This window comes from Heterodontus francisci, chromosome 8 (assembly GCF_036365525.1).
Source record: "Heterodontus francisci isolate sHetFra1 chromosome 8, sHetFra1.hap1, whole genome shotgun sequence".
NCBI classification, from domain to species: domain Eukaryota; kingdom Metazoa; phylum Chordata; class Chondrichthyes; order Heterodontiformes; family Heterodontidae; genus Heterodontus; species Heterodontus francisci.
In genome coordinates, this window is record NC_090378.1 from 18,389,330 (window position 1) to 18,404,193 (window position 14,864).

Sequence of the window (14,864 nt, forward strand, 5' to 3'; positions counted from 1 at the left end):
ACTTTTCCCTCTCTCCTCGAAGCGGTAAAGTTTCTGCAGAATGTTTCCATTAGTCTTAGTAGGTCTTTGTGCAATTGGCCACTCTTCACATGCAAGTCTAGAAAGTGAAAATTAGCAGACTACTATGTGCAGGGCATCACAGCCCAGCCAGATTCTGTTCTCACCCGACAACCCACCATCAGATTGTCCAAGATAACAAGCATGATTACTCTGTGATGGTTCCCCTGCTTGGACTAATTCCAGTACCCACAATTGACTGAGGTCAGGTAAATCAGCACAGATCGAGAATCAAATTTAAAAGATCTAATGATCTGTATCGCTTAGTCAGCCACCAGGTGGTGCTTTTAGCCACCAAGCCATGGGGAAAGCCATGTTAGCACGCTTCAAATTAGCAGAATCATGTGGACAAAACTGAATAAAATGTACTTGTGCAAATACCAAGTGTGGGTGGGGGCATGCTGTTCTGCTACAATTTATTCTGCTCCCTTATTTGAACTCCACGATAACAAATACATGAAGTCGTCTGTTGGAATATTTTGAAGGGGCTGAGGACAGACTGGGAAGCTGAAAAGATGGCAGACAAGGTATCATTACCACCACATTGTCTCCCCTACTTCAGCTCTGCTCTTCATCATGATGTAGAATCTCCAACCGATTACGTCCATATCCCAACTGTGATTCTTGGCAATTAGCAGAGTAAAAGATCAGTCTTATTTACATCAACATGAACTTGGAACAAGGAAAACAAATATCTTGTATTTGAGAGATCAGATCCTTTTTTTTTGTCTATCAGTTCTTTAACTCTTCCTTTCCGAAGGTTGGGGTTCAGTTACAGAGACTGACTGGCTTTAGTCCATTGTCATGAGACAGTCAGTGCACTGCACTCAAGCCCTGGTCTATCTGATACATGGAGTATCAGAGCTGAATCCAGTCCTAACTTCGTCCAACAGCCACAGGTGCCCGCTCTTTTAGAGTTCATTTGATCAGGAGCGAAGCGCAGTCTGATTTTCCCTCCTCTTACCCAATGGAATTATGCTGACCCTTTTAATCATCCTAATTCAGCTCAGAATGGACACGGAACCTGGATCTTTTCTCCTCAGCTGCCAATACCATAAACAATTCAGCAACTGGAGGAGTTCCAGACAGTTTCAGCTCCAAGCAACAGCCGGGGAAACAATGAGCGAGGAAGGAAAATAAAAACGTGGCGCACAAACCGTTCTCGAACGAAGTGTGACTTCAGCAAAGATGAACCAGAAAACTGAACCCTAACCTTCGGAAAGGGAAGTTAAAGAACTGATAGCAAAAAAAAAAGATCTGATCTCTCAAATACAATATATTTGTTCTCCTTGTTCCAAGTTCAAGGAATAACTGTTTAGTGGGGCCTCTTCTGTTTAATAGTAAGCCAGTTTCATACAAAGCAATATGATTGTTTTTGCTTGCAAAAGCAAAATACTGCGGATGCTGGAAATCTGAAACAAAAACAGAAAGTGCTGGATATACTCAGCAGGTCTGGCAGCATCTGTGGAGAAACAGAGTTAACGTTTCAGGTCAGTGACCTTATATCATGTTTCATGGCCCATTCCCAATCTAACTACAGGTTAACAAAACTACTGCAACAATCAACTGGTCAACTGTAAATGTTGCGCCAAGTGGCGTCGCTCAAGTGTTCATAAATAGTTCAACTTCATTTTCCTTTTAGCTTAATCACTTTTCCAAGTTAACCCAGAAATTGTAGTGAATGAGCGATTCCGTTCCAATAGCGCCCGGTTCCTTCACTCATTTAGTACCCGGCTTTTCGTTCGCTAAATTTACGCTTAACTTGGTTCGTCCTCAAACAGGACACGTGTGTGTTTGCTCTCTCTCTCTGTATTCAACAACGTCTTAACATCCAGTTCTCACCAAATTATAGAATCTATTTGACCCTGAAAGCTTGTGATGAAATGCCATTCCGTGTCAGACGAATAAAACCCATCACACGTAAAATAAAGATGCAGTGAGGGGAGAAGTCGATATTCTGGAGATATATATCTGAAAGTCAGATATTGAATATGTGTGTGTTTACACATGCCATTTGCGTTTCCCAAAAAGGGGCAATTGGCAGCTCCCTGCTGTACAGTCACACAGAAGGAGTGTGATCGTTGTTTGCTGCTCTGTCTGTCATGGATTGCAGCGATTGGATGCTTCTGTTATTCCGCCTGAATTGGACGCGAGTGGTTGGCTGCTTTACGGGCTGACGTGCAGCTCCAGGGAGGTGTGTTACTCGATTCGCTGCTGTCACCAACACATGTAGGTGCAGCAGGATAGGACTCGGCAGCGTGGAAACGCTGTGTGTGCGTGAAAGAGAGAGAGACTCGGCTCCCTCCCTCTCCAAAAACAAAAAAAACACCTTTTCCAGCTTCAGCTTGGCTCCCGTTGCTTCTTCCTCCCGACCGATTCCCGGAGACTTAACCCGAGAGAGAGAGAGGCGTCTGCTGTAAGCAGCCCATCCGCCTGTACAGAAGTTAGGGCCGGACATATCAAAGGCGGAACTTCGACGTTTACCTTTCGCGTCGTCAGTGAACGAGAGAGCACATAAAGAGCTTTAAGTGCTATTTACAGCAAGCGACCGATTAAAATAACCTTTGAAAATAAGGCCGACCTACAGAAAGCTCGGCGCTGACTAAAGCTGTTAAGGAGCCTGTGATTGGATTCTTTCGGTTGCAACCGAATTCCAGACGCGTGTCTCAAGATCATCGCAAAAATCTGATCAGCAGCCGTTTTAAAAACACTCCACACATACACACAGAAAATACCGAGCAAGCCAACAGGAGGTAAGATTACAGGCTCGTGTGTTTCCAAATTCGATTGTTAATAAAGATATAATCCTAATTGCAATGGGGAAAGGAGGGGGGATTTTTGCTGCAGGTTGGCTTGTTTTGCTGGATTCCCCCTGTACGGCTGGTTTGTCTGTCTAGTACTGGCTTTCTGTCTCTCCGAGTCCCGGCCGAGCCTCACAATCGCTGCTCCTGTAATTAATCTCTTTTAAACGCTGTTAAACGCTATTTTTTTTTTTAAAGCGCCCCCTCTCCCTCTCTCGACTTCTGAATGAAACTTGATGCGGGCCCAGACCTCGAGTATCCCCGAGGGGGGAGGAATTACTTATTTCTTTGGCTGTCGATGTCGCTTTTGATGCATTTTTAAAAAAAACACACACAAAATTAACAGCTTGGGAATTTGAAGAGTAGCACTAAAGGGGGGGGGGGGGGGTCCTGAAATATTTTGGGTCTTCGGTTTTTCCCTCTCTCCTGTGCGGTTCTACATGAAGTCTGGCGTTGGCGTGTTTTTTTTTCTTTTTAAAAAAAATGGGAACGCTGAAACGATTGAACATCAGGCACATGTGCAGGGCAGCTAACCGCCTCCCCCTTCTTCTCCCTCTCCCTCTGCCTTCACCGAGAGCCGCATTCATCTTGAAATGACACCGAACGAGCCACCGCAGCGTTTACATTACTGATCAAGGACAGATTAGACCAGACTAAACACGGGCTTTGCGTAACAGGTTAACACGGATCTTTAATTGGGTTTTTTTTTTTGGCTTAAGCTCAAACTGGGCCTGATCTGATTTCCTTTTCCTCCCTCCCGTTCAACAGAAAAATAACAAGCCACCAAATCGAATCGTGTATCTTGTGCCTTTTAATTTCCAACCTCTTTTTTTTTACCTCCCCCCCCCCTCCCCCGTCCTTTTGTTTTGTGTTTTCTTTCCACCCACCCCAATGTAGAATCAAGGGAGTGTAAACAAAAAAAAAAATGGTGAACAACGGGAACTCACAGACGTCCACAGCCGGCGTGAACCGCGCGGGCTTGGCTTGGAAAATGTGCGCCGGCTGCGGGGGGAAGATCGCCGACCGCTTCCTCCTGTACGCCATGGACAGCTATTGGCATAGCCGCTGCCTCAAGTGCTCCTGCTGCCAGGCTCAACTCGGGGAGATTGGCACCTCCTGTTACACCAAGAGCGGCATGATCCTGTGCAGGAACGACTATATCAGGTAAATAAACCCCTCTCCTCCTTCAATTGCTTCCAACTTCAAACAGCTCCAGAGTGTTCGGGTAGCTTGTGGGGTTTTGGGGGACACATCTCCACAGGTATACTGAATTGTTAATACTGACAATCCTTCGAATCTGGGTAAGGGAACCCCCCTCCAAATAATATATATTTGATTTGAAGGATACATAGCTCTTTAAAAAAAAAACCTAAGATCTGTTAAGAGATATATGCTGGGGTCTCCTCCAGGTACAGTTGTATTTTTTCTAAATTTATATCTACTTTTGAAATAAAAGGTGCGTTTTAATATTCTGCCAACAGCAATGTAGAATCTCATTAAAACGACTCAATCAATCTCCTGTGTTGTCTTTTCCCCCGGAATAGGGATTGATTGCAGATATAAGGAAGGTGAACAGTAGCACAGTCGGGGCTCCCAATTGTTTCATTTCAAATGGGACATTTGAATTTGCATCTTTGAAATATTGGAGCAAATAATTTGCTTTGAATTGGGAGATTCACAATCGTGCAAAGAAATCGGTTTGCTTTGAGGTGTGACTTTGCAAGTGTAAACAAGTCCCGTGACCCTACGTTAGAATGATGCACAACTCGTCTCCATTTAGTCTAACTCGACCGAGGAGGTCAAGGAAATTAAATGGGGTTAAGAATCCCATAAGGAAGGTGCTGCATTTTTAATTTAAAATATGCATCTGTTAGATGTGGAGGAGTATCGGGGAGGGGGAGATCCTAGACAAGTTGTTGACTTTTCGTGAGCGTTTGCCTCATCGGGAAAAAAAACCCCTAATTGAATAGAAAATGCTGGGAGTGAGTGAGTTTGGATATTATAAACAGTGTAACCTCCTTCCTGCCACGTGACTCTCCCTCCAATCATCTAAATGGAAGGGACTACAGAGGAATCACATGTCAAAACTTTTTAAGGGATTAAACATTTCATTTCTCTAAGTGTTTTTTTTTGGGGTGGGGTGGGGTGGGGTGGGGTGGGGAAAGAGAGATAGAGGTTAAGTTTTTTTTTCTTATTATTGTTGAACAAGTTTTCACTGAGTTGTATTAGAAGTCCTTGAAAATCCAGGACAGATGACGTTAAACTTAACTTTATTTGGCTGCTGTGAATTTTAGTAGCAATGTGCTTGTCAGACACCAAATCTCAGCCAAGAAAAAGCTCGATGGGGGAATAATTGGTGTGATTTGTATATTACATATACAGACGTATAGTTTTTGTTGCACAAATAATGTGCCCGCAGCGATTCTTTTAATAGATCCCGGACTAATTAAGAGTGAGTCAGGATTTACACCTTTTTGGGTGGGGGTGGGAGCTTCTAATAAGCAATGGGTTCGTGGGAGAGAAAAAGCCAGCTCGACCCTGAAGCTTCAGATCTCCCAGATAAGCGAGCTGAATGTGAGTCGGCACAATTAAAAGCTTTAACAAAGCTTTAACCAAAGCCCCAACCTTCACCGTCCCTCTCCGTTTTTAATTTTTAAAAAATCTATTGAGATATTAGAGACTCGCTTTGAGAGCTGGTCAGCAGAAGAGACTGTCGTGTCCAAAATGAATAGAACCGCCAGCCAAGAGCTAACAAACAAAACATTTAATTAAGAAAATTGGCTTTTGAGAGTGGGATTATTACCAGCTCGGGTGGCGCTTGTACTCTCGCTCTGCTTTAATTCCCAGGCAGGGAAATTAAATGAAAGCTCTCTCTGGTTGCCCTCTCCTCTCATTCTGGACGTGCTAGCTAAACCTAATAGTTCGTTACTTAATATCACTTTGAAGTCTGCCCACTCGAGCACGATGACAGTAGACAGCACAAGAACTATTAGCGAGCCGAGAGAGAGGAAAAAACTCAAGTATTTTTAAAATTAATTAAATCGCATGCAATTTAGGGGGACGTTTATCTTGATTTGTCATAACAGAATTAATTCAAGGTCTTTAATTCACTTGGGGGCATATCTGTTACTCTGAATTAACCAAGCGTCATTTTGCCTGGTTCCAATCTCCACCCCCCAAAAAAACCCATGTCTTTTTTTTTGCTGTCTTTTTTTTTGCTGTCTTTATTTTTCTCAGCTTTTTGCTTCGCCCCCTTCACTGGTGCCCTCTTTGCAATTATGCAAAAGCACCACTTTCTGTATCAATATATTCCGCTGCTGTTCAAACGCTTGACGAGTTCCATCTCATTTGGGGCTGCGGCTTGATGTTGTGATTGATCGAGTTGCCGAATTGTTGAAATATTAACGACCTCTTCGACTCGGAGTCCTAAAGAAAATTGAAACCAATTTTCTGTCGTCACAGTCTGCGGGAAAAATGAACCCCCCCCCTCCCTCCCCTCTCCCTCTAATTAGTCGGCGCTGGGGGTAGCTCTCTCCCTGTGAAGAGTTTGAAACAGAAGTGGGATCATTAAAGTCCCAAGTCAGACTGATAGAGACTTAATTGAGCACCTCAGGTCCTTGAAGCTCCATCAAAGAGCAGTAAATGAACTTGAGGAATCCCCTGTTTCGGGCTATTTACATTCGAGTCACGCAGCGCCCAAAGTGAAAAGTTTCGGATAGTGTTACACATTTGGCCATGAACAGCCTACACAAACTAACCCGCTTCCCATCTGTTCAGATCTGCCGCCTTACTCCTAATTACCTCAACACAGCAATATTCCTCTTAAATCCAGAGGGCAGTTTTGGATCGAAAATAGTCTCTGGATTTTGGAAATATAATGCGATACGTTCTGGTTTTTTTTTCCCTAAAAATAAAATTCTTGATTAGTTAGGGCTGATTCCAAATCTCTCCCTCGATCAGTTCTCCCCCATTTTAAATGCTTGGGCCTTTTAACGGAATTTAATGAAATTTCTTTTGTAAAATCATTTTCAAGGGCACAGACAACTCTTTCTCCATTTACAAAATCATCGGAACGGGGGTTGAGACTTTTAAATATTCTTTAAAGATATACCATACTGTAACCCGCGACATCAAATACAACGTGTCTCTTTATATAAATCTGCAGGCAGATAACAGAAAACACACAGCTCCTGGTTCCACCTTTTTAAAAATACTCTGGCATCCATTCCCATGGGTTGATTTCAGTAAATTAGTGGTTTGCTGGGTCACAGTACAAACTGTACCTGGTGACCTTGCTGTTTATTCCTGCCAGGGTTTTCTCAGGAATAATTTTCTACCGCCAACTACCTTGGTTGTTCAAGCATTTGGTTATTTTGAGGAGTTAATAGTGAGGCTTTCTCTTTGAAGCCTCGGCGTACATAAGCAATTATAATTCAGCAACTAACGTGTCGATGTGGCGTGTATCTAAACTAATTAGTTTTGAGATGGAGTTTTGATTGAACTCCTGCAATCGATGCCGGTGTAAAATTTGTTTCTCGGGCTCCCTATTAAAGGCCATCTTAAGCGGGCAGCTTTACTGCAGAGTCTGGCCTCCTGTCGATAGTTTTAATAACAACTTACAGGCTATTTTCAATAAAGTGGCGACAGCAAATTAGTACATTCGACATGACAAGGTGCCTCTTGCGAGCTCTAAAGCTGAGAGTGCACCAATTATTCTGAATGAATGGCGCTTTCAAACAATACATCTGGCAAAAAAGGGAGGAGGGAGGGAGTGTAATGGGAGAATTATCATTTATTTATTTGTGTTGCTCTGACCTCGCCCACCAGATGCCTTGGTCTTGTTTCTCTACATCCCAATGTTGCACAGAGCAAGGGTGATGACAAATGGCTACAGATCCCAGTAAATTACTTTTCTGGTCAAATCGAAATTTCATTCCCGTTGTTAGGAACGTCGAATAGACCCTGATGAAGCCACCCTGAGTTGGGCGAGACTTCCCCCTTCAGGAGATGAGGGAGTCTGAACATCCATTTCATTATTGAGCAAAAGTGTCTGGGATAAGAGAGAGAGAGAGATGATCACAGCGAAATCTAGACTTGACATTCTGCCTGAGAAAGTTAACCCTTGTTCATTATATATCGACGGGAACAGATGAGCTTATGTTGGACAACTGTTGGCGTTTGCGTCACGGGAGATAACTTGGGAAAGCACTGTTGTCTCCCGGACTTGCAAGAGGGAACAATTTCAGAACAAACCAGACTATCTCCTGTAGTAAGCCTTTTACAGAAATGTTAACTTTTAGTTTGCCTACGAGACTGATTAATATCAGGGTAATATTTCTTATATCTCAATGTTGCCCCAGGCAGGGGGTTGGATTATACCCTGCGTCTGTTTTACAAGACTCTTCGCTAGGGTTACTCTTCCCTAGAGCAGTGTTACTACACATGCCTTTCCAAAGTTTTCCGCCTTCGTACTTTTTTTAAACTGGTAACGGCTCCTTCGGTTGGAAATTTCACTGTTCATTACATAGGCCACTTACAGCTCCCGCCGCCGACCCATTTCGCTTGTTTCAATGTCGTTGGGCTGAAAGTGACGGTGCCACTTGTTAACTCATTCTGGCTCCAATGTGAGCAACCAGATTTTTAAAACGGCGCAAGTAGTTTTTTTTTACAAGGGATGAAGGGTGGTTAAACAAATAAAGGAATTGTAATGTCTTTATAAAATGTACAATTCAATACCTAGAGTCATTTATACAAAGTATTGAGACCCACAGGAATATCTCTCCTCTGCTTTTTCCCAGTGAACTCCTACTTTGTAAATCAGTAACTGTTGAAAATTTCCCAGCAACCACTGGGTAATGAGTATAAAGTGTAACTCTTGTAATGCTTTTGTCTTTAGATTGTTTGGGAACAGTGGGGCATGCAGTGCATGTGGACAATCTATCCCAGCCAGTGAGTTGGTCATGAGGGCACAAGGCAACGTCTATCACCTCAAGGTAACTGCAGCCATCAGTCATTAGAGGAATTTATAAATTGTAATTATCAGGGCAACTGTCCTATCCCTGTGTCAGTGCACAACACTATTACTATAATCTTTACTAATAGAAAATTACCATTTCCCCCCTTATGCATTGAACAAGCAGCTTTACAGTATGTTGGTGGTTTGAAGTTAACCAATGTAACATGAGGGTGTGATTTGTCAAATTATTTACAGCCCACGTACAGGCCATTCGGCCCATCTGGTCTGCCAGTATTTATGCTCCACTTGAGCGTCCTCCCACTGTACTTTATCTTAATTTATCTTGCCCTATCAGCATAATGTTCTATTCCTTTCTCTCTTTTTAGTTTCCTTCAGTTGTTTGCCTCAACTATTCCTCATGGTAGCAAATTTCACCTCCTGGTCACACTCTTGAGTAAAGATGTTTTTCCTGATTGGAATTATTGGATTTATTACCGACTGTCATTTAATTATGGCCCCTAGTTTTGGACTGCCCATAATTGGAAATGTCTTCTCTGTGTACCCTTTCAAACTCCATCATAATTTTAAAGACCTTTTATTAGGTAACTCCTCAGGCTTCTCATTTTCAGAGAAAAGAGCCCTAGCCCCAGATTTGCATGCAGTGCTTAAGAAGGACATGTTTACTTTAAAGCTTGTGTATGGTAAATGAAAATGACACTTTTTAAAAAAAAAAAATTTCCCCTTCTTCCCACAGTGCTTTACCTGTGCCACTTGCCGGAATCGTCTTGTCCCTGGAGACAGGTTTCATTATATCAATGGCAGTTTATTCTGTGAACATGACAGACCCACGTCCCTTATCAATGGACATTTGAATCCACTTCAGAGCAATCCTCTACTATCCGACCAGAAGGTAAGCATGGGTCCTTTCCAGCCTGGTCCCCCTTCTCCCCATTTTGTACTCTGTACTTTTATTTTTTATTTAGGGATACAGCACTGAAATAGGCCCTTCGGCCCACCGAGTCTGTGCCGACCAAGAACCATCCACTTATACTAACCCTACTGTAATCCCATATTCCTGACCACCTACCTACACTAGGGGCAATTTACAATGGCCAATTTACCTATCACCTACAAGTCTTTGGCGGTGGGAGGAAACCGGAGCACCCGGCAAAAACCCACGCGGTCACAGGGAGAACTTGCAAACTCCTCACAGGCAGTACCCGGAATTGAACCCGGGTCCCTGGAGCTGTGAGGCTGCGGTGCTAACCACTGCGCCACTGTACTGCCCCGTTGAGGGAGCTGCTATCACACTGCTTTGAATTTCTTTTATAGCCATGTGTTGAGTAACTCACTGTGTATTTTAAATATGCATTCTACCATTAAATGTTGAGGATTAATAGTCATACTTAACATTAAAAAGTACTAAATAAAATGCAATTTACTACTTTGACTATAACAACCAGGTTGTAGAAGCGGCAGAAGTGGGGGCATCCAAGTTGGTTTATGTTCTGTGTGATCCGACCTTTCTGTAATATTGACATGATGTTCTGGGATACTTCAGCAAGGTTATCCTATGTGTACCAGCTTGTCTTCTGTTGTTTTTTTGTTGTAGCCGGGTTTTTGATAAAAGGACTGTGTCTGGGTTGGCACTGGCTTCTATATACACTCTCCTCCAAACTATAAATAAATAAAAATCAGTTTTATTGGGAAAGATAAACTCAAACCATTTCAGCCTGCTAGTGGGTGAGTCTACTTGGCGTGTTTGAACCTGACACAGTAAATTTGGTGTAAATGCTTCCAAGCTTTTAACACCTTATTGCTCCCTACTTACTCCATTTACAGAAAACACCCCAACTATTTATGTTCTAAAAGCCCCAATGACCTTGAGAATGAAGATTCCCCTTGAACAGTTTAACCAGAAATAAGAACTGATAGTAGAGGGGTTGGGGTGAAGTGGGAGTTGGTGCTGGTGGGAATGATTCTTACTTAGTTGATTTAGTCTCTCCTGTGTTTTGACTCCCAACACTAGGCTCTAGTTGGAAGAGCTCATTACAGACTTAACAAAATTTAAAAGTGCTGCTTCATGTTGTTCCTTACTGATTTGCATTTCTTTCATGATCTGACTATCTCCCTACATAGGCTAAACTCAGCTGCTTTATTAAATATTGCAAATGTTTCATTCTTTCCGCAATGACTGCTTTTCATTTATGGAGGGGAATATTCTTTATTTAGGGGTTAGCAGTCTTAATTTAAAGCAAGTAACGGGGTACGTTATGTAACCCATTCTACAGCAATCCTTTCTCTTGTTTCAGGCACTGTGACTGACCCTTCACACAGTGTCCCTTGTACCAGTCTGTAGGACTGACCAGTGTCCTTTTTAACCAGTCTTCACTGCCTCATGAGCCAGCTCCTAATTTAGTCTCATGACCTCTTTGTTCAGGCCAGATCTCTATTTTATAAGTGGCTTGAATGGAAAGACTGCAACAAAATTGAGGCTTTTATGATTTCATGTGCAAATTGGCTTGGATGCCATATTAAGGCAAAAAATATCTTCTATCAGACAAGATTATATGTTCCGAGGAGGTTGTGTGTGGAGATCCTGGGTTAAGTTTTTGGTCTGGCTATCTGTTCCAGGCAGGCTAAGGAGGCAATATAATGGTTTAAAGCCAACCTAACGTTGATTGTGGGTGATGTAAACCTTTGACGTGGGAGTGCCGGTCATTGTGTCCATATAAATAGGGCAGCACACTAGTTACTGTGGCTGCAGTAGTTAATCTGTCTCCAGATTTAGGCATGTTTCCAAATGCCCCTCCCCCTCTGTTACTGAGTAGATATGTGTATCTGTATAATTAAACACGAGTTATAATGGAACGCTTTAGCGTATATGTGAAACCCTGATCTCCAATTCTTGGCCTATTCAAAAAAGCATGGGCCGAGTTTTAAGATTTTTGTGTTCTGTATTCAGCAAGGAAAGTTAGCAGCCAAAGGCTGTGTGGGGTGAAGTCCAGCACCAAATGGAGGTGGGTACATTCCTCCATCCACTGGAGAATGTGCTTTTCTTTCTCACTGTGCATCCTATCTAAATACATATGGGAATCTGAGAGAAACAGGGTGTAAGCAGAAAGTTGCCGCTTGATCAAGGACCATGGTTCAGGAAAGAAGCAGCACTCTTTTAGCAGATTGAGGCATTGGGATCAGTTTGGGATCCAGTGTGGCGCTTGCCTGGATCTGTTTGTGATTCAGTTAGGTCCTGACCTGGTCCTGCTCTCTACTGCCTCCAGTCTTTCAAATGGCCCAGTCTCTTCTGCAGACGTTTGGAAGTGTGCAAGTGGTCAATGAGATTCAGCACAGTGCTAGAAGGGTTAATCATTTGGAATTTTAACAAGTGTTAAACAGATGGTTTTTTTTCTTCTAAACAGAAGAGTAATGTCAACAATTCTGCACCAAATGCAGCCTTGCCTTTTAAAGGCACATATCTGCCAATGTCCAGTTTTAACCTTGTCTGCTATGAGGAGTTTAAGAAAAATAGCAGTTACCCCAGTTAAAGCAGTTCTTCCCCCACCAACCTTATTACCCCCACACACAATTTTTTGTTAATGAACAGGACATCGCTCGTTCTGGTAGACAAAATACTGCTGAGGACAGAAATGGTGCCTGATAAGTTTTTGTTTTTTAAAAAAAAATAAAATGCAAAACATTTCTGTTAAAACAGCATAATTGGTGTTGTCTCTGTCGATAGGGGCCGACATTTGATGTTCATTTATTAAATAGGCACTAGGCTGCTCCCTAATCTCTTTGTTCAAGACAGACAAATTACCTTTCTCACACTGTGGTCAAACTCAGGGGAATTAAAGCTCAATGCCTCAGCTCGTTTAATTAGCCTGCGAGTGGGGGGTTGCAAATTGCTAATGCACCTCAGGCTTTTAAAGGCTTGATGAAAGGGTAAAAAAGAGAAATGCACTAAACTGATAAAAGTTTAAACTGGTGAGAAGTCAAGAAAATAGAACTTTAAAAAAAATTAATTGAATTGTTAACTCCTTGGCTGTTGATTTCTATATTGTATGGTAATTTCTATAATGTTTGCAGTACAGTATTTGTCTAACCATTACAGTATTTCATTCCTCAGAAGAAAACTTTGTATGGTGAGAAATTGTTTTTGTTGAATAGTGCAATATGGTTACAATATTTGCATCTTTTATCTCTGCCCCATTATAAACGATTGCAGACTATGGTTTCAGTGATGGTGTGCAGTGTTTTAAATCCTGTCCATATCTTGTCCCTTTCTGTTTACTTGGAAAATCAAAGCAAGGCTCCCATTTTGTAGATATCTTTATCCATTTAAAAAAAAGTCAAACCCATCCATTTTATTTTGCATACATCAGCTGATTTCACATGGAACGATTTAAGTAATGTAAAATCTAAATACGCTTAGTCAGAAACTGACAGCTGCCCTGAATAAATGTTATGAGCCTGGATGTTATGCTCTGGCTACAACTCCAAAAATCTAGTTGAAAGCTGGATTAATGTAATGGAGATGTTTACTTCGATATGCAGCTCATCTCTGCAGGACTGTTTTGAGTGAAATCAGTCATTCTAGTTTGAGGAGCAGAACTCCGATGGAAGTTTTAAAAAAAAACAATGAGATGAAAAGCAGAAAATACTAAAGGCACACAACATCTGAAAGGACATAGGAAAGACGAGGTGTATATTTCTGGTAACCTTTCATCCAGATTCTTCTCAAGTAGAATGGGGTGAGTGAGGAGAGGGGTTTGATTATGATTCACCTCCCCGCTCCTTGGCCTGACCTACCACTGTTTTTCATTCGCAGGTTTGCTGAGATGGTTTAGAGCAGTGCAGAAAGCGTGCCTTCATCTTTTTGATCTGGCTCATCGCAGGTGGACCCCACTTTGTTCCAGTAGACAGTCATGTTTTTTGGCTGGTTTCAACGCCAGGTACACGACAACATTGCACACTTATATACCCTTGCTAGTTTGCTCTCACCAAGCTGTTCTTGCATTAAAAGTGACTTGAGGACACCAGATTATGGACTCCGTGAACCCGGGCTAATGAGACTGTTCAGAAAAGGGGTGGGGAGACATAAATACAAATGGCCCATTGGAGGACATCTGGAATAATGACAAATTAAACTAATTACTGGAGGTTTTGAAATGTGCTTTGTACCTACATTAATAATTAGCAGGGCACTGGCCTCGGGTTCCCACCCCCCACCCCCAACCCCCCCCCCCCCCCCCCCCCCCGTATTCTATTTTTCTTTACAACATCCTTGCAAAAGAAATGTGTTGGCTCTTTGTATTTCTAAGTGTTGTAAGGACAATGTGTTTATTGCTATTATTATTAATAAAGAGGCGGTAATGGGAGAAAAATCCAGTGATTTTGTGGTAGTTCTCTATCTTTTAGTGGTTCTCTGTACAATAACATGTATGTATGCATGTATGTGATTTGTCAAATGTTGCTTCTCCCCCAGCAGAAACATCCCAGCTTTCTAGTATCTAATGTTGGTCTTTAAGAATGGAAATTTTATTTGTGATATTTTCAAAAAAAAACATTTGCTCTAGTATGGTGTATTTAAATAATAAAAAGCTTGAAATGGGGAAAGATGAGTTTTGTGTGTTCTTAAATAGGCTGAAATAAGCACCACAAACTCCAGTTCCATTTCCAGTAAAACTGGTAGAAATAGGTTTGCTTTAATGCCAACTTTTAATGCGTTCTGTCTATTTAGTATTGGCTACAACAAAAAAAAGCTTTATGTGCTTTAGATTATAGACCTATTACATTACAAATGTCATTCATGTTCAGATAATCCATATGCATGCAGTAAAGAAGCCTCTTTGATCTGCTTATATTGGTGGGGGAGGAGGGGGGTGTGTGGGTAAGTGGTAATGGATCTGAGAACCTCAAATCTAAACTTTAGTATCGTAAATCATTGTGATTTCAGATATGTTTGTAAGTATTTAGCACCAGAAGTTTTTGCTTAAATAAAAAGGGATTAATGAGCTTTCATTGGAAGGAGCTAAAAGTTGGGGGGAACC

General features: G+C 42.0%; 1 protein-coding gene across 2 annotated transcripts; it reads left to right on the forward strand.

The window, feature by feature from the left end:
- The first annotated feature begins 2,304 nt into the window (after nucleotides 1-2,304).
- On the forward strand, nucleotides 2,305-14,198 carry LOC137372672 (LIM domain transcription factor LMO4.2). Of its 2 annotated transcripts, none has more exons than XM_068036715.1 (5): nucleotides 2,305-2,810; nucleotides 3,756-4,022; nucleotides 8,755-8,851; nucleotides 9,569-9,724; nucleotides 13,643-14,198. In XM_068036715.1, the coding sequence occupies exons 2-5, from the start codon at nucleotides 3,784-3,786 to the stop codon at nucleotides 13,649-13,651; spliced, it is 501 nt and encodes a 166-aa protein (XP_067892816.1). In that variant the 5' UTR covers nucleotides 2,305-2,810; nucleotides 3,756-3,783; the 3' UTR covers nucleotides 13,652-14,198. The 2 variants fall into 2 exon arrangements, with proteins under 2 accessions (XP_067892816.1, XP_067892817.1); XM_068036716.1 differs by lacking the exon at nucleotides 2,305-2,810 and adding an exon at nucleotides 3,375-3,535.
- The last annotated feature ends 666 nt before the right edge of the window (nucleotides 14,199-14,864 follow it).

Excerpts from the sequence above, each read along its gene's own strand:
- LOC137372672 (XM_068036715.1), top strand. The coding sequence starts at position 3,784 with ATGGTGAACAACGGGAACTCACAGACGTCCACAGCCGGCGTGAACCGC. Across the intron at positions 4,023-8,754 it reads TGCAGGAACGACTATATCAG|ATTGTTTGGGAACAGTGGGG; the intron begins GTAAATAAACCC and ends TTTTGTCTTTAG. Across the intron at positions 8,852-9,568 it reads GCAACGTCTATCACCTCAAG|TGCTTTACCTGTGCCACTTG; the intron begins GTAACTGCAGCC and ends TTCTTCCCACAG.